Source organism: Delphinapterus leucas, chromosome 18, assembly GCF_059928025.1.
Source record: "Delphinapterus leucas isolate spDelLeu-1000000601 "Yukka" chromosome 18, BTC_Dleu_Yukka2, whole genome shotgun sequence".
NCBI lineage: Eukaryota > Metazoa > Chordata > Mammalia > Artiodactyla > Monodontidae > Delphinapterus > Delphinapterus leucas.
Genome location: NC_143146.1, coordinates 69,729,173 through 69,749,221, shown reverse-complemented (window position 1 = coordinate 69,749,221; position 20,049 = coordinate 69,729,173). Strand labels below are relative to the sequence as shown.

The 20,049-nt window shown below is 39.3% G+C and overlaps 1 protein-coding gene across 6 annotated transcripts in view; it reads right to left on the bottom strand.

Annotated features, from left to right (window-relative positions):
• The window catches only part of STARD13 (StAR related lipid transfer domain containing 13), a 295,675-nt gene that overhangs the window by 58,126 nt on the left and 217,500 nt on the right, over positions 1–20,049 (bottom strand). For 5 of the 6 annotated variants that reach the window (XM_089899677.1, XM_022574635.3, XM_022574638.2 and 2 more), the window contains exons 2-3: positions 10,334–10,405; positions 7,468–7,549 (exon numbers count right to left, since the gene is read on the bottom strand). Coding sequence is in view for 2 of the 6 variants with exons in the window: in XM_022574635.3 (XP_022430343.1) it covers positions 7,468–7,549; positions 10,334–10,405 (154 nt within the window). In the remaining 4 variants the exon portion in view is untranslated. Of the gene's footprint in view, positions 1–7,467; positions 7,550–10,333; positions 10,406–20,049 lie in introns of those variants that run through there. The other variant, XM_022574641.2, reaches the window with a different exon arrangement.

The following is a 20,049-nucleotide window of genomic DNA, read 5'->3' as shown; positions in this document are numbered from 1 at the left end:
CAAATGCAATGAGAATTTCTAACCTTGGGACTTACAAGTTAAATTCAGAACATCACAAGGCAACATAAACATCTCGGGAAGAATTACCTTTAAAGGAGGACATGAAAAACACTCCAAATCGTGTTTCACAAAAAGACCTAAGCTCTCTTTGGAAACTCCAGAAGCAGCCTGTGTGGCTTTGAATCCTAGCAGTGCTATTTACTAACTGTAAATCGACAAGTTATTTCATACCTCTGTGCCTCTGTTTCCTCATCTGTAAAATGGGAATGATGTTAGAGCCTATCTTATAGGGTTGTTATGAGAACTAAATAAGTAAATATTTGTACAATACTTAGAGTCATGCTTGGTGAGCGCTTTGTGTTCTAAAGAAATGAAATCACCCCTTATTGGGATTTGTATTTAATTTATAGATTCAGAATTTCAAAATGACCATGATTATCATGTAACCACCTATATCCTTCTCCCAATGATTTGTCTGTGGTTTCAGTCTAGGTAATTGTCACAAATTATTATATGACATAACACAATATATAACATTGTACATTTTCTGTGATATTCTTAAAGGGAAAATTTAAAGTATATTATCCATTTTCATAGATTACCATTATTTAAAATTAATAATATTACTTAAATAACTCAAATCAAATATGTGCCTTTGTGTGTAGAGGTAAACTGTAAAAATCACTTTTGTCAGCATTCTTGCTTACCCTCTCCCTCATCCCACATTATAATCCATTGTCATTAGTTGTCCTTTTAAATACAAAGGGCAGTGACAGATGCACTATAATCCTAGTCAATTCCATGTCTCCATAAAACAGTACTGAACAAGGCGAATGCCCTTGTTTTATACATGTTGTGATTAGTTACTATTTATTAACAACATAAGTTAGGCAGATCTAACATTAAATTAGAAATTCAGAGATCATCTTGGGCATCAAGGCCCTATGTTAGCAGTCTGAGAAAATGTCCCAAACCAAAATGCTAATAGAACATGCCACTTCTTAAAAATCTCATTCAGGAGCTTTGATTTGCTGCAATTTGCCTTAAAAGTGACAAACTTTGCAAGGTATTGTGATACCTTGGCTATGCCTCCATTTTGAGATGGTTAGTTTCATCCAGGTACTTAGACTTGCAATTAGCTTTTCATTACTCACAGGGGAAATTATTTTTCAATTACAAATTCAATCAAAACACATCAAAACAGAATTATAGTTGTGGTTGCTAAGTAACAGAGACTGCATTGTTCTGACTTGCAGTAACAAATATTTACAGACGGCTACTGTGTACTGGCGCTGTCAGAGTTGCAGAAGCAATGGTGGGGCATGGTCACCATTCTGGAGGTTCACACCTTCATTAAAGACAGCAAACCTGTCTGGTTTCCGAGACCTGAACATGAGAGCCACACATCCACATATGCCCAGCCAGGCATCGGTCCTCCCAGCCACGGACATCCTTAGTACAATCTATTTTTTCAAGCCAATGAAAAGTTAACACTGCTCAACAACTCTCCAAGAGTAAATCGGGACCCAGGATATTAATTGTCTGTCCACACAGGAGAGAAACTTCCAGACAAAAAAAGGTGAGTAAAATTCTTGTGGGTAACATTTACAGGAGACCTTCAGCTCTCTTGTTTTCATTTGCCTACCTGGCAGAAGCTAAGTGCCCTCTGGCTATGATTCCCGTTAGGATTCTGCATTAGCTCAGCATTTCAAATATGCATGAGAAATGTAGAGCCCACAAAGCTTTAAAAATAAAACATGAGACCAGCTCTATCACTGTGTCTGCAGTGCACGAGGAAGAAAATGAATAAAATCACAACCCCTTATTGCTCTCCAGGCATTAATCATAATATACCATGTGAGTGGGTGAGTGTCTAATTAACTGCTCATCAATCTCAAAGTTTTAAAAGTGCTGTCACTGCCCTCAGGCTGGAAGTCTTCCTTCAGCCTGCTTTCAGGAAATCTTGTCTTGAAGGAACTCATAAGGGAAGGCAAAGAAATTCCATGGGTGTTCCCTTCAGCCAAGCTACCTCCATCTCTGCCCTACCTGCTCTGCCTGTTTCTTTTGATCACCCCGCTGTGACTACTCCTTTGGCGTCTGTTCTACCCACTGCTCCTGCGCCCTGAGAATCTCAGCTCACATACCTCCAGCCAAATGCTTTTCTTATTTCATAATATTTTTGGAGACATAGCCGTCCTAAGAATTATTCCAATGATAACAACCTCCTGCCACTCTAACCAATTTTACACAAGCTGGGCCCTTATCAAGAGCACTGTGGTGTCTGGCGTTGTTGCATTCCCACATGTTTATGCAGTACTGTCTTTTGGGTACGTCTGTATGAATCCTGCTATGGGCTGAATCAGAAATGGGTCATGGGTTCTACAAGAGAAGGCTTCCTAATTTTTCTGGCTGACACTACCTTAGTATGCAGAACTTTTTGTCTTGAAATGATTTCTATACTGGCTAATCTATATCATGGCTGAAAGTTTTGGTTTTTTTTTTAAAGTCGACTTGGATGGAAAAGTCCAGAACTTAGTCAAGGCACCTTAGATCACATGCAGCAGTGAGTAGATAAAGCTTTACCACCCATGTGTTTGAGATTCAAAGCTTTACCCACTCAGATACATATGTCATCCAATGAATAGAACTGCACAATCAGAAGCGGTTTGCTCCTACAATCCTGATTTAAAAATATGGAATGAAATTTTTATTCTCGGTTTACAATGTAATCCTTGATTTATATTTTAAAAGTCTACGCGTAAGCTACTAGAACCAATGAGTAAGCGTAGAAAGACTGCAGGATGCAAATGAACAATATACAACAACAAAAAACACTAGCAATGAACAATTGGAGACCGAAACAATAAAAAACAGTACTATTTAGAATAGCACCACGAAACATGAAATTCTTAAGTACGCGTATTACCCATATGCTGAAAACTACAAGTTAGGGTTAAAAAAAAAATCAAAAGAGACCTAAACAGAGACATGTACCATGTTTATGAATCAGAAGTCTTGTTACTGTTAAGATATCAATTCTTCCCTAACTGATCTATAGAGTCAACACAATCCAAATCAATACTCCAGTAGGATTTTAAAAATTGATATCAACAAGCTGTCTTTAAATTTATATGGAAAGGCAGAGGAACTAAAATAGCCAAAACAATCCTGGCAAAGAAGAACAAAGCTGGAGGACTCACACTACTGGATTCCAAGACATACACAAAGCTAAGTAATCAAGTGCCATATTGATGAAAGAATAGACACATAGATAAATGGAACAGAACAGAGAGTCTAGAAATAGACTCATGCATATATGGTCAATTGATTTACAATATAAGTGCAAAGGCAATTCAATGAAGAAAGTATAGTCTTTTCAACATGGTGGTCAACCAATGGGATATTGATAAGCAAAAAATGAATCTTGAGCCATACTTTTTATCTTCTAAAAAATTAACTTGAAATGGATCATCAACTTACACATAAAACATAAAACTGAAATTTCCAGAAGAAAACCAAAGGAGAAAATAGTTGTGACCTTACGTTAGGCAAAATTTCTTAGGTGTGACATTAAAAACATGAAAAAAAAATGATAAACTGCACTCCAATAAAATTCAAAACTTCTGCAAAAGACATTGTTAAGAGATTGAAAAAATAAGCTACAGAGTGGCAAAAAATATAAAAACTCAATAAGAAAACAAACAACCAAATTTTAAAAATAGGCAAAAACCTCAGACACTTTACTAGAGAAGATATATGAATGGCAAATAAGTACATGAAAAGACATTCAACGTCATTACTCATTAAGGACATACAAATTTAAATCACAATGAGAAACACTAGACACCTATTAGAATGGTTAAAAACAAAACAAAACAAAAACTGACAACACCAAGTACCAACAAAGATGTGGAGCAACTGGAACTCTCATACATCGTTGGTGGTAATACAAAATGGTATGGTCACTTTGGAGATGTTTGGTGGTCTCTGATAAAGTTCAAATATACTTATCATATGCACCCCACAATCCCATTCCTAGGAACTTACCCCAAAGAAATGAAAACTTATGTACACACAAAAACTTGAATATGAATGTTTATAGGGGTGTTATAGCCACCCAAAGTGGCAACAACTCAAATGTTCTTCATCTGGTGAAAGGATAGACAAATTGTAGTATATCCACACAACGCAATACTACTGAGCAATTATATTGATTGATACACGCAACACGGATGAATCTTAGGTGCATTAGTGAAACAAAGGCAGACTCGAAAGGCTACATACTGTTTGATTTCACCTATATAGCATTCTGGAAAAGGCAAAACTATGGGTACAAGAACCAGATCAGTGGTTGCCAAGGGTTGAGAGTAGGTTGATGACAAAGGTGAACCAGGGAGTTTTTTTAGGTGATGGAGCTGTTCTATATCTTGGTTGTGGTGGTGGTTACATGATTGTAGGCATTTATCAAAACTCAAAGAACTGTACACTGAAAATAGTGAATTTTGCTTTATAAATATACAGAACACCTTGACTTAAAGAAAATATAGATTTAAAAATTCAACTGGGATGATTTCACTTATATATGGAATCTAAAAAACAAAATAAGCAAATATACAGAAACAGAGTCATAGATACAGAAAATAAATAGGTGGTGGCCAGATGGGAGGGGTGTGGAGGGAGGAGAGAAATAGGTAAGGGAGATTAAGGGGTACAAATCTTTGTTTACAGAATTATGAGTCACAGGTATAAAATGTACAGTATGGGGAATATAGTCAATAATTATGTAATATCTCTGTATGGCGACAGATGACAACCAAACTTACTGTGTGATCATTTTGAAATGTATAGAAATATAGAATCACTATGTTATATACCAGGAACTAACATAGAGTTGTAGGTCAATTATACTTCAAAAACAAACAAACTTACAGAAAAAAGATCAGATCTGTGGCTACCTGAGGTGGGAGGAGGGGGGATTGGATGAAGGTGATCAAAAGGTACAAACTTCCAGTTATAAGATAAATAAGTAGTAGAGATGTAATGTACAAAATGATGAAGATAATTATACTGCTGTATGTGTCACATATCTGAACACTGTTGAGAGTAAATCGTAAGAGTTCTCAGCACAAGGAAAATTTTATTTTTCTATTTCTTTAATGTTGTATCTATATGAGATGGTGAATGTTCACTAAACCTATTGTGGTAAACATTTCATGATTATGTAAGTCTAACCATTATGCTGTACACTTTAAACGTATACAGTGCTGTATGTCAATTATATCTCAATAAAACTGGGGGAAAAAACAACAAAAGCCATGATTAGAGAATCAAAGATCTATGAGTATGCAAGAAAATTCAATTGGGAAAAAGATAATGTAATATAATACAATTAACAATAAAAATTATTTCTTTTAAAAAATGCCAGCTTACTAGTAAAAATACTCTTGGTTAAAACTAAGAGGGAAAACTCAGGATGAGGTGGTGGTGCAATAGTTCTGAGTTGGATGAAGCCTTGGTGTGCATCAGACATGCTGAGGAGAAAACACTGCTTTTCCAATTCATTACCTCTAAAGAATTACAACTAGGACTTCCCTGGTGGCGCAGTGGTTAAGAATCCGCCTGCCAATGCAGGGAACACAGGTTCGAGCCCTGGTCCGGGAAGATCCCACATGCCGCGGAGCAACTAAGCCTGCATGCCACAACTACTGAGCCTGCGCTCTAGAGCCCTTGAGTGGCAACTACTGAGACCGCGTGCCGCGTCTACTGAAGACCGTGCACCTAGAGCCCGTGCTCTAGGGGAAGCCATCATGATGAGAAGACCGTGCACTGCAACAAGGAGTAGCCCCCACTCGCCGCAACTAGAGAAAGCCCGCATGCAGCAACGAAGACCCAGCGCAGCCAAAAATAAAATAAAATAAATTTATATATATATAAAAAAAAAAGAATTACAACCAAACTACCCATTCTTCTCGTAAATGCTCACAAATGGCACTTTGTGCTTGTTTGTTTTTGAGTCCAAATAGCCAGTTCCTGCAATTTGTGATTTAAAGAGTTCTTTGCTCTTCTACCCACTTAAGCAAACCCACAGTAATGCTCTCCTTCAACATTCAGAGATCATTCCTTAACGCAAATCTATCTTCATATAGGAATCCCAGAGTAACCAGCTTATGAACGCAGAAATATATATATCTACAGAATCAGCAAGCCTATGGTTATTTATATACTATTCTAATATATATTGGTGTGTCCTTATCTTGACAAAAGTTTTCCTCATCATTACTTTCCTCTTAAACTATCTTTTCTTTTCTCTTTTTTGTTTTTGGCTGTGTTGGGTCTTCATTGCTGAGCACGGGCTTTCTCTAGAGCACAGGCTCATTAGCTGTGGTGCATGGGCTTAGTTGCTCTGCGGCATGTGGGATCTTCCTGGACCAGGGCTCGAACCCATGTTCCCTGCATTGGCAGGCGGATCCTTAACCACTGCGCCAGGGCTCAAATCCATGTCCCCTACGTTGGCAGGCAGATTCTTAACCACTGTGCCACCAGGGAAGTCCCTAAACTACCGTCTTTTCTATGTCAAATGCAGAATGTATGAGAAAAAAATGTTGGATTGCAAGTTATGAGGACTGCAGTTTTAAAGTCAGTTTAGCCCATAACTAGCTCTGTAGCCTTGGAAAAATGACTCACCTCCTGTAACTAATATTTATTTCCAGCTCTGACCTCTCGCCAGGGCTTTAGTTAGGAAACTTCAAATTCCTACAGACACATAGAACCTCTCATGCACATTTAATTGTTCAGAAATATTGATTACATTGGTATCTTTTATTATTACTTAAATTATAATTATTTTATTTGTTCATTTATGCTTCATTTCTTCAGTTAGATTTCTCCAACCAGATTAGACATTCTCTGAGGGGAGGGAGTTATTCATCTTTGTCTCCTTATATCATCTATCACATAGTGAAGGCTTAAATATTTCAGGTTGCAGATATAATTACTTGAGCTTACATATTCTAGTTTGCTGATATAATCATTTGTCTTTGCAAAAAATACAGCTGAGTTTGACATACTCATGGAGCTCTACAGGGCCCTCCCTGACCACTCATGCTCTGGTCCCCCACAATGCCTTCTCCCACTAACCCACCCACACCCCATCACTGTCTATGGCCTCAGTTTGTTTTACTTTTTTAACATAGCTTAACACTCTCTGAGATAATCTCTCCTTCTCCCTCTTTTTCTCTCACTCATTCTCTCTTTTTCCCAATCTATTGTCTGAAGCTTCCTACTAGGATTTAAGCTCCATGACTGATCATGGTCACCATAATATACTTATAGCCTGGACCCATGCCTGGCATATAGTAGGTACTCAATAAGTACTTACTGAATTGTTGTTGAACTCGGCACTCAACATAGTGATAACTATTAGACACTGAACAATCAAAAGAAGCAAAAATACTTCACATGATTTACCTGTAAAGAGGTTCTACAAGGTCTTTTTCAAGAAAATCATGATCGCTCTTGACAGCCACAATGTTGATGGGAAATTGTGAGTCTGAAAGAGACAAAGAGAGACAAAGGAGTTCATACGCCTTGTTTTATCTGAATGGGCACCAATATCTTCAGGCCACCATGTTTCTGTACTCATGGCTCATCTTAACAGCAGTTACTCCCCATTGACAGGTGTGTTGGTAATGTTTAGAGAGCAGGAAGTTTTACTTTTAGCCCAATAAATGCTTTTAAGAATACAAAAAAGTGTGAAATATGAAAATAACCAAGTGTTTGACCTTGGATAGGACTGCATACCAAGTGCCTGCATTTTTATAGCTCATCACTGTCACAGACTTTTGCCTGTATGGAGAACTTTCCCACTCTCACCATCCACCTAAGGTGGAGGTTGCTGACTTCTGTCCTGATCAGTTCATGAAATACTTAGTTTGGCAGATTTTTTTTTTTTTTCCTTCAGAAAGGAAAATACTGGAAGTTCAATGGCCTCAAGTATTTTATTTTGTAACAAAATCTTGAGTCACTTTGGAGTGTCAGCAAAATACTCAAACAACTGATTCTATCCAATAAAAAAGGAGAAATTCCAACATTGTAACTTTTCTCCCACAGACTACTCATGCCAGATTTGGAGGTCATGGGCAATGCTCAGGTCACAGTGTTAATTTTAGGTACCTCATTTGTGGAGGTAAAAATCTGGAGATCATTGGAATAAAGTCCATGGCCAAATCTAACCATCAATATTGGTCCATTATCATCATCCTACCATTCTTTCTCTTTCTCATCTTATATTTGATATTTGTCAATCACAATAAATCTAAGGGTACCAATTTTCTTATTGCAAGTTGAAAAGAGAAACAATTCCTCTTCTGGTGAAAAAAAGTGAATTCCAGAGTGAATTCTAGACAGTTCCTGAATGTAGACTGTCTCATTCTGCTAGAGAGGGAGTTAATGTGTAGTCATGAGGAACACAGACATGGAAGCCCAGTTGCTCTGGCTTTAAGTCGTGGCTCTGCTACTCACTAGCTGTAGACTGTGGGCAAATCACTTAAACTCCTCTGGGACTCTGTTTCCTCATCTGTAAAATGGGGATGATGATAATTATAATACCTCCCCTATGGTGTTGTGAATATTAAATGAATAGTACATGTACAGTGTTTTGAACAGTAGCTGGCACATAGTAAGCCCTATAAAAGTATTCGTTCTTATTCTTATTACATTCATTAAATGCATATGGCTTAAACACAATCTGACAAGCCCATCCCACTTATGAGATATCTTTACTTCTTAGTCATTTATAGACTCTTCACATTTAAATTGCATAGTATTTTGAGTGCACATTACAGTAGAAAATCTCTCTCATGAAGGAGCATTCTGACTCTTCTACTTTATAATCTTGTAAAAGTCACTTAACCTTTTTGGGTCTCTCATAATTAGTGCATTGCTGGTGGGGGTGGGGGAATAGTGGCTGCTTAGACCAAAACTGTAAGACCCTCCTCCTCGTCTAAAAGGCTATGGTTTTTTGAAAGCTTTTATTAGAGACCTTAGACTTCACAGCACATTCAGAATTTAAGTGAGAGAGGTAGAAGGTTTTTTGTTTGTTTGTTTGTTTTCTAAAATAAAACTGAGCTTCTAGGTGAATAGATGAGATTCACCAGTGAGTAAAGGTTAATTTTGTTGATTCTTTCCATCCTACATGAATTTTACGTCATCAGGAACATAAGTCTATACTGTATAGTGTACTACATATGCTCAGTTTACCCCTAGAGATTCACTCTCCACTTTTTTGTAAACTGCTTTGCGCCCCAGGATCAGCTGTGGATGGCATTCAAGGGGATCCATGCCCTCTGCTTCCTTTTGTGTTTGGCCAATGGGAAGCCCTGGCTGGAGATGGAGGGAGGGAGGAGTGTGAGGTCAGGGCACTTACTCTCCTGGTTGTCTCCCGGGGAGGCTGCCATCACCAGCTGTGTCCTCCACTCCTAGGGCCTGCTCTGAGATCCTCTCTCCTTCTGGGTTCTGGCACCCTCTCCCTCCATTTATGGCTTTGGGCCTAGGGTAGTGACAGCTCTGCTGCTACAAGCTCTGGGCTCCTGGACTGTTCCTCGTGGTTTCCTATGCCCTGTCCACATCTTTGCAATGAACACTTTTAGAAATAAATCCCCCTCAGATTGTCTTGAGTGTGCTTACTGCTGGGATCCTGACTAATTCACTATACGACTATCCAGGAAGCAGATGCTTTGGTTATAATTTTAGGTATCAGTAAGATAAAGGTGAGTACGTTTATTAACTGCCAAAACATCAATGGAAGTAAGTATGATGCTGGCAATAGAAGCACCTTACTTAAAACCCTGAAAAATAACATCCGATCCATGTTACATCTTAAGCATTTTCAGGTTAAGTAAACAGAACTCAAGAAAAGTCTCAAGATAAATTAGTTTTGTGATTTCTAGGAAATTTATCAACAATTCATTTATTGTACTTTCAAGAAAACAGAGAGTGAAGAAAAAACACGGAAAGGGATAAGGAAGGAAGTGCAGAAAAGCTGCTGTTGGCAGAACACTGGAAGGAAAAGGCAGAGCTGGGATCGGAGGTAGAGGTGAGAGCAAAGCAAGAAGTAAAGAAGGGAGAAGCAGGGAGGGGCCAAAGGTGAGGCAGGCTCAGGAAGCAAGCCTCATTCCTAAATCGGCATCAGTATAAGCCCTGGGCATTGCAAAGGTGGAGGCAAGGAGAAAGCAAGGAGAAAAAATGGTTGAGAAAGATTTGGAAGTCAAAACACACCACAGGACATATTTTGAATTTATTCTCTTTATAAAGAGAGAAGAAAAGCCCAACTTACCCTCATATAACTGAGCGTACTGCGGAAACCCGGCAGCGCGGAGCCAGTCACATGCTTCCTTCGCCTCAATTTCTGAAAAATACAACAAAGGGAAATGTGTGAGTCCAACGGCCACCCACTGGTCTCTACCTCCGCAATGAATGAGGAACTGGTGAGCACTGTGCATGTTATTAACAAAGCAAAATTGTTCTCACGTAAGTCTGTGTAAGTAGCCTACCCAGAAATGGGTATAAAGTGAGCAGGTATCACAAAGGTACTTGTTACGTGTCTGCTAAGCTTATCTTCAATGCTGATCCATAAGTATTTGGATAATAGCAAAACCACAGACTACAGAACACAAAGGCTGGGTTTCAGGGAGGGAAAAATGTCTTATTTATACACTAGGGAACCAGGGGACTAAGGAGGAGGCGGAAAAACTTCCTTATGATTTTTTTTTAATAAATTGTTTTAAACTTTCAAAGATAAAGCTAAGACTATTTATTCTACATTCCTTCATTCTTTTACTCTGGGGATAATGAAAGAACGAATACAACTGGGCAGTTTGTGAAAATGTATTTTCTCATAAACAAAAACCCAGTGTGTTACTATTTCTTTAATTTTACTAATGGCTTTAATTCCAAATGCCTTGTAATAAGATGTGCATTCATCAAGCACATTCTAATGATTTTCAAGCTGCTGAGTGCTGCATGGAACAGTAAAGCTGGTTACCTGGAACTGAGACATGTGTTTGATGGCGCTGCTAGAATCTCTGAGGGCCAACGTTGATATGTCCTTTGGGTGACCGATTTTGGTGTGGACATACCAAGAGTGCACGGGACCACCTGCCTGGAGAACTTGGGAGGGAGATGGGGAGAGTCTACAGTATGTGAACCAGGTCACTTTTCGACCTCGTGAATCCTGGATCACTTCCCAACCACAACTCTGTTAGATAAATATGAATGCAGGGGAAAAGAAGTTCATCTGTCAAAAGTCCAGTTTCTCCAAACAAAATTAAACAGCCGATTATAACAGGTCTCTACCCAGGCCTCTTCCTCTGCTGTTGGGAGGGAGCCCGGTCAGGTCATTGTATTTCCATTTACTCTGACGTTCGTTTTCCCCTGTAGCCAAAGTTGGAGAGTACCAGGTGTTCTTGGGATCACTTCATAAAAACGATCCATGCTAGCATCAGCCGTGGGCCAGAGACTGCAACCTACGTTGAAAGCTCAGTGTCTTTGCAGCATGATGTTCAATGTGACAGAGCTATCTGGTCTATGTTAGGAAAACAGAACAAAGGCCAGAACATCCACAGGCTCCAAAGGGAAGAGCAAAAGCCTAAAGCCCCGTCCCACTGATCTGGTTGGATATGGGTTGAGATATGTTATTAAATCCAGGGAAACAGGGCCTGTGGTGGCCCCTGTCCCAGAGTCCCTGCTTCTTTTGGCATCCCCTAATCCATTGTCATTCCAGAGACTGATGATTTCTAAATCTTGGGTTTTTTCTCTGACATGAGGGTTTTTTTTTACATACTTACTAGCAGCACAGACCTAATAGGTCTGATTCCTGCCTTGTACACATCATTCAGAAATATCTGGGGCACCAAGCTGGAAATAAAAGCATTGCTATGAGGAGGGGTGAGACCCACAAGTGCAGTTCAAAATGAATTGGCTGGATTGTACTGTATTGGCTAACTTGGGTTTTCCCTTTGGAAGGTACAAAGCGCAATTATTGTACGTCTCTAAAGTTTTATTTAGTACTCATTTGAGAGTCCTTATGTGAAGGCTTCCACTTTGATAACTGCACAAGTACTTCAGGGGAAGTAGGAAATGCACATTCTGACTGTAACATGGAGAAAATGTGAGTCACTCCCGAGTCAAAGAAAGGCTGTTGCCTTCTAAAATTTCAAGCTTCAGATTTGCTTTCTTCTTCAACATACTACAGGGGCTAGTGATGAGAAAATACCTAATTTCTAGACATGCTCTAAACAGTTATGAGTCAGCAAGTCTTAGAGAGAAGCACAGAGTTCTGTTATGTGAACTACAGGAATAGCAGGCCTTTTTCTATTTTATTATCGCTTTTACTATCATTGAAATGTACTGTTAAGCAGGAGAGCCCCAGAGAGACAGACCAAGAAGAACAAACGGGGGCGACTTGGAAGGCAGGAGCTCTGCCACACAGCAAGCTCAAAGGGGAGCAGGAAGTAACTTGTAAAGGAGCGAACACTCCACCAAATGCTGTGGTAAGAAGGACAGAGAGCTGGGGTAGAGGTGGGCAGCAGAGGTCCTCATGGAAAGACTCTCTTTGAAACTAAGACTCTGGTTGGGCAGTGGAAGAGGGCTCAGGCTAGCCTGGGAGATTTTATTTAAAAGGCTCCCTAGATAACTTCGTTTTGTTTTTTCATAAGAGTAACCTAGATAATGAACTGAAACTCTACCCATACATAAACATAAATAATCAAATCTTAACCAGAACCCAGGTAAATCAAACTCTCAAATAAGCTGATTTTTTAAAATGGGTTGGCATTTTGTTTTTAAGTCTCCCAGGCAAAAGACAACAAAAGCTGCAATTAGTAGGGGCTTCCCTGGTGGCGCAGTGGTTGAGAATCCGCCTGCCGATGCAGGGGACACGGGTTCGTGCCCCGGTCCAGGAAGATCCCACATGCCGCGCAGCGGCCAGGCCCGTGAGCCATGGCCGCTGAGCCTGTGCTCCGCAAAGAGCCTGTGCGTCCAGAGCCTGTGCTCCGCAACAGTGAGAGGCCACAACAGTGAGAGGCCACAACAGTGAGAGGCCCGCGTACCGCAAACAAACAACAAAAAAAGCTGCAATTAGTAAATAATAAATGAGAAGAATCTACATCCCAGCCATGGTGGATGGCTCCTCCCCACCACTCCCCACACCCAACTTGCTGTTCTGTTTCTGAAATGTCTCCCAAACACATTCCCCCTACTCTTAAGGGCAAAACCACCTAGTGACAAAGGAAACAAACAAAACAATGGAGCACAATTAACCACTATCAAATGTGACTGCCCACCAAGCTGAGTTGGAGATAAAAAGAGCCTTACGATTCCTACTGATTCCCCACAGCCCCTACTAACACCTGTCAGCCAAATGCTAATGTGTTCCCGGGGGCCTATTACCCATGCAACAGCCAAAATGCCTGGAGGAGTAAGAAGGAATCATTACTGCCAGTGTCATGTTTCACAAGGCCTACATAATGAGAGTTAAATGACATTTGAGGAGAGTGTGAAAATCTCTTTTCCACTGAGCTCTTGCTTAGCCAGCACAAAATTATGTAAAAGCTTTAAGGGCCATTCAAATCACATTTTGACAGTTTTATTTGTTCCCCATTTCCAACCCACACCTGGCCCTGTGGCATCTCCAGGACTAAAAGGCAAAGCACCAACCTTCTGCAAGTCTCCTGCAGCAAATGTAAGTGTGGGGAGAAACCAGAGAATGCCCTTGACAGACTGGCCTACTGATCTCGACCATGGTTACCACATTGTAACTGGAGAAAATTCATTCTGTTTGGCTCTGGATATGATAGGATTTCAATAGAATTTTTGTAATTATTATATATAAAAATCATTTCCATTTTACTCTAGAGTGAGCATCTGTTTTTGCTTGCCCAACATCCTTCCCCCCTCGCTCGGATAACAGAGCCTCTTCTACATGGTTTAGGTGGGCCCAACACTCCTGGTCCCCTCCAACCACATTCCTTGGCCCTCTCACCACCACCCACATGGATGACCTGCTCCTTAAGAGAACCCATTCCCCTAAGTCCAAGGAAACCAAGGAGTTTTGGGATATTAAGTCAACAGTTGTTTGGGGGCTGAAATCAACTGGTTGAAAAAGGAGATATTCAGTTTTTCAATTGGTAGCTTGACCTGCACAAAAGCCAAGCAAACCTTTTCAATCGACAAATAAAGAAGATAGTTTGGCGCTTGGCATGCTCTTCCATCACATATCTGTAATTCTACTTGGGGGAAAGTCACTCACTTTGCCTCAGTTGCCTTTCCTACATGCTTAGACCATGCTCGGACCTCTGTCCAGAGACAGACACAGCTGAGGGAGGTTGTCTCATTGGGTGCCCGAGTTGCTGCACATCAAAGGGCATGAGAACGAAGTCACTGTGGAAATTACCATAGCGTGTGACACTGGTTTTAGAAAGTATTATCACATTTCTTAATTACATGTGCTCAGTGTTAAAAACTTATAAAAATACAAAAAGGCACAATGAAAGAAAAAAGTCAACTCTTGTCCCATTAGTTAACATAATTCAATATATGTTATTTGTCAAACTGGTAGTGATGGTAATGTCTTTGGTTGACTACCTTCTGCATATAACAAAATACATTGTGAATATTTTCCCATATCATGGTATTGTTGGTAAAAATGGAAAATTTACTTTGTTTTGAGAATGACGCTTATTTTTTAAATACCTAATTTTTGAATACTGCCAATTGAGCTGACAACATCAAGGTAGCCAAGAGGAAACAGTTCAGTAGGCCTTCATCAACACAGTCTGACTGTGGAGAAGGCTGGAAGTCTATGTGAGTTAAAAGAGATTTATAAGCTGTTTCTTTAAGGAAATATCACCCGATGTTTGTACAGTCAGGTGGACAAGGCTCCAGAGGGTCTCAGTCAAGTAAGGAGTTGTATTGAGCACAGCAAATTTACCGCCCAGGTTTGCAGGCCTCCTTTCTTGTTACTCTCTCATTGAATTTTTAAACTGGTGCTTCTGAAGTGCTTGGAACAGTGTGTTCTCCTACCTAAGCATTTAAATACATTTTTTTTTTTTAATTTACGTTATTCTCGGCATAGCAAATACTTTTCCCATAGCTAACCCAAAGGGATACTCTTCTTTCTAAATACCCAAAGGTATTTCTAAGGGACACTCTTCTTCTAAACCAAAAATTCAAATTAGGGCCAAATTAAGTATTATTATCATCAGAAAATTAGCTGGCTAGAAAGAACCCGATTTACCGTGGAAAGTTTAAGGCATATGTATTTATGTTCTTCTTACAAATCTCCTGGAATTTTGATGGACAAACTGGCTCCAATTTAAGTAGGTCTTAAACGTTCTTAACGTTCATTCTTAAACGTTCATTAAAAGTACTCAAGAGAAGTTGGGAAAAAAAGACAACATCGATCTCCATGTGATTTAGAAAAGTGGGCTTGAGAACAGTGTTTTGTTTTTTTCATTTAAACTGGCTGACATGGTGGGCACCCTGCTTCTGAAAGATTATGGGTGACTCAACCACCACAAGATGTCTGCAGTTGACACAATTATCACTATTAAAGCATATCCAAGGTATTAACATTTCAACAGGCTCATGGTTGTTGGCTTAGTATGGTTTGCACGGCTGAGTTAGCTTCATTATTCACGAACTTCTTCAGACAAATGACTCCTTTGTCTTCAGATGAAATTTCTCAAGTGAAGTCCCTATTTATTGAAGCTGTGTTTATTCCATAGGCTGTATTTATTCCACAGGCTAGGCCAAATTTGTCAAAACCAGTGCCAGAGTATCCATTCTGTCCATATGTGGACGAGAATGATGCAAGCATTATTAGGTAGGACCATGCACTACCACCATCATCCTTCTCCTGGGAGGGCTTTATAACCCTCATCACAGGTTCAGGAGGGAACACCAAGTTTTGCAGTAACAATAGGCTTTGATTTAGATCCCATGTCATGGCAACAGGATACATCTTTTTGCATTCTTTGAATTATATATTTATTGCAATGTGTAAAAGGCCTGAATAAGTCTTAAATGTATACCAAGTATAATATTTTCTAATGTGCATAGCATTTTATTTCCATGATATTCTAAGTTACTAATAGAATTAAAATACAGGTTATTTTAGAAATTTAAGAATATTAATCTCTGAACATTCAAATCAGTGAACCAAGTGATAAACAGCCATTTTATCTCCCCATAACTTAAGGCAATCTTTTTTCTGATGTGTAGAAAAATATCTTGCACTCAGCTAATATATAACTATAGAAGAAAGAAATAGGAAGGTGTATATATCCTCAGGACACCTAATTGTACTCAGTTAAGATGGAGAATCATGGCTGGGTTTATGTGTACTATTTTCCTGAAAGCAAGAGTAACAGACATGCTGAGACATACTATTCCATCACCAATTCTTAACACTAGCCTTATTTCTCAGGTTGTGAAGTATCTTCTGCAAGCTGGATTCATAGCAAATCTAGCCACTTAAAAGTAATTTCTATTAGAGTGAAAAAAATCAAGCAAATTCTATACCTAAATAGAAGGTCTATTCTTAGTCACTCAAGGGTTGTTTGTAATCTCTCTTTTTCAGCCTTTTTGGGGAAAACATATAATATATATAATTTATTATTTGTTTACTATTAAATTTTTAGTATGATTATAAATCAAATTATATATTTTAATATATTTAACATAAATTTACACAACCATAAATTTAAAATTCTAAATAAAATTATATATTTTATATAATTATAAATTTATAATGAAAACACACACACACTCTAACACATTCCTAATGAGTCCCTGCTCTTTCCAGCTGCCAGGGAACTTGCAGTTCTCATCCAACTGGGAAGCATGTACTTTCCCATCCCACTGATGTCCGGCTTGGCCATAATGACCCACTCTGGCTAACGAAACGTGGGCAGAAGTAATGAATGCAAGTGTCAAGCAAAACTCTTCAAAAGCCATCACCTAGTTCTGCCAGCTCTCCTACTCTTCCCTTGACCATGAAGCTGGTATGTCTCAGAGGCTATTCTTCAGCCTGGGTCCTAGTATGACGAACACAGGGAGCAAAGCCACAGCAGAGCAGCTGCTGACACGTTATGTGAGCAAGCAATAAACTTCTGTTGCTTTATGCCACTACAATTTGGGGGACAACTTGTGACAGTGGCATAATCTAGCTTAAGCTAATTTAGCACAGCTGCCAGCTGTGCCTTTTATAGATGAAGCATAGGGATGCACTACAAACTTTTATTTCAACTTGAGGCTGTTCCTGGATATCCGTTAGTGTGTCAGAAAGGAACACAGTCAGTCTCCATAATAATTTCTGCCTGGAATTCTGCTTCTCTGCCTACAGTGCCTGGCCTGTATGAAATGTTAAAATGTAAACAATTCTTTCACGCCCATCTGTCACATGGATCCACACATGAGTGTGTGTGCACTTACATTACAAACACACACACTTTTTCTCTCACCTACACATACACACTTACATCACAGAAAATCGAAAGTTCAGTTGCAACTGAACAAGGAACAGAAATACTATTCTCCATGCCCATATTCCTAATAGTATGAAAACAAGAACAAAGATCACAAACCTCTCCCCCACACCCCCGCAATCAATCTCAAAGAAAAGGAAAGCAGAAAATATACGTTCTACTAGCCAAATCGTTTCTGAGCAGATTGTTTTACTCCAGTTTTCCATGAGACAGGGTAGCTCTTTATTCTCTCCTTTCATTTGGTACATATTGTTCCCATCAGGCACTTGCGGTATCTCTCAGGGAGGCTGCATGCATACACAAGCACATGAACATCCCCAGCCTTGCGAGGTTGTGGAGCCACTGCCTACCACTAAATCCCGAGAGATTCTTGGGGTTGGAGTCAGTTATGCAACTGAAATGCAAGGTAGGGGAACACAGAACTGATTCAGACAATTAGAAAGAGGGTTGCAATTTGCCGCCCTTGGCCAAGGTACCTCCATATTGACCCACCAAGATAACAGAATCTTGAGGAACCTTTCTTGGGACAAGGGTATGAAGATTCTGGAGATGGCTTCTCTCTCTCACTTGGCTTCTTTGGCTTCTATTGGAAAGGTGAGGAATAAGAGTCCATGGCAACTAACTTGATGCTGGCTCTCAGGAGCAGAAGCTCTAACTTCCACAAGGTCAGCCAAATGGCCAGAATCAGAAGGGTCCCTGTCTATTCACTGTGTCATGCCCATGACTTTTTGTCCAGGGAAGAGCAACTGCTTTGGACAAGTCCTACCACCACTAAGAAGTCAGGTATCTTGGCTTTGGACAGGTATTCTTCTATCCTATATTGCTTTAAGACTTACTCTTTAAATGTTAAAAAAAAAATTATTCATGTCTTTAGGGAATAAAACCCCTTCTATATCTATTTTCAGACATATCTGGATGTCTATACTTATAAAGGCTTATCTGCTATTCCAGCTGCTTAGGCCAACTCTTTTATAATTGTGGGTACTGCAATTACACCAGAAGTTTTCATGATATCAGGGAAAATTGTTCCACGCAGGCATCAGAAGGAGCACAGATCTGTCTGGATAAAATAACTACAAGAATCCTACAGACCCTATTCATGTCTTTCACTCCCCGTAGGGCTGGCACGGCAAGATACAACGTCACCAAAGCTTCTGACTCCCAACTCAAGGCTTTGTTCATTTAATTTTTAGCAACTCTAATACCTGGATCAGTCAAAACTCATGTTTGCTTAATTTAATCCCAAGATAAGATGTGCACAACTCAAGTGTAATTTTACTATCTGGCTATACATAAAAACTTGATGGTGTATGTGTGTGTGTATTATTTTAAAATATTTACTGGGATAAATTTTTTTTGTTTTGTTTTTGTGGTATGCGGGCCTCTCACTGTTGTGGCCTCTCCCGTTGCAGAGCATAGGCTCTGGACGCACAGGCTCAGCGGCCATGGCTCATGGGCCCAGCCGCTCCATGGCATGTGGGATCTTCCCGGACCGGGGCACGAACCCGTGTCCCCAGCATCGGCAGGCAGACTCTCAACCACTGCGCCACCAGGGAAGCCCTGGGATAACATATTTAATGAAAAATTTTCAATGTGTCTTTGCCAGTTTTCTGGAATGCTTTCTACTTTTATGCAGTGGCATTGGTTCTGTGAATGATTTCCTAAAGATACATCACTTATCCCAGAAAATCAGGGCAGATTCAAGAAATTAAGTTTTTATTAGGTCTTCAGCTACGGATTTATTTTTCTCCATGTTCTTCAAGGCCAAAGAGACCATTGAGCTTAGAGGTTCGCTCTCTAAATATTGGGATTTCTATTTTGCAAATCATTAATAGACACTGACATTATATATCCTTTACAGAGAGCAATTTAAAATGAATACAGGTAGTTGAAATAGCTTTATCTGATTTAAGGTGGGGGGAGATTAAACTCCCAACTGAAGAGATGGAAAACAACCTGTATGCTGGAACACCCCTTTTTCATCAAACACAGTGATACATTATTGATTTGTGTCACACTATTATCTACCACATGGCCTACTGATATTAAGTCAACTAAACACCCCATAAATATATCACGAATGCAATCAAATTGGTTTTTAAAAGTTATATAAACTATAAAAAAGTTTTAAAAGTTTAAAACATGATAAAAGTTTTTAAATCTTCTAATAGTTCAATTTGTAGATAGTAGATAACTTCTAATTTTAAGGAATTCTTTGGGCCTCAGTAATTATTGTTATAAAATCTTAATTGGATCTCTCCAGATTTTAAGAACATAGTAGGAAATGGCAGAACTATGTGTCATGTAAACACATGAATACTTCTAAATGGGGGTCTAGGCAACTCTAACTCTTGTACAATATAAATGTAATTTAATTACCTGACTAGCTTTGAGCATATAACAATTTTAATTAATGATGGTCTTGACTAATATGTTTGCCCAAATATTCACTGAATTCAGGTATAAAGGACTATTTCCCTTAAGAACAGAGTTGAATAAGAGATAA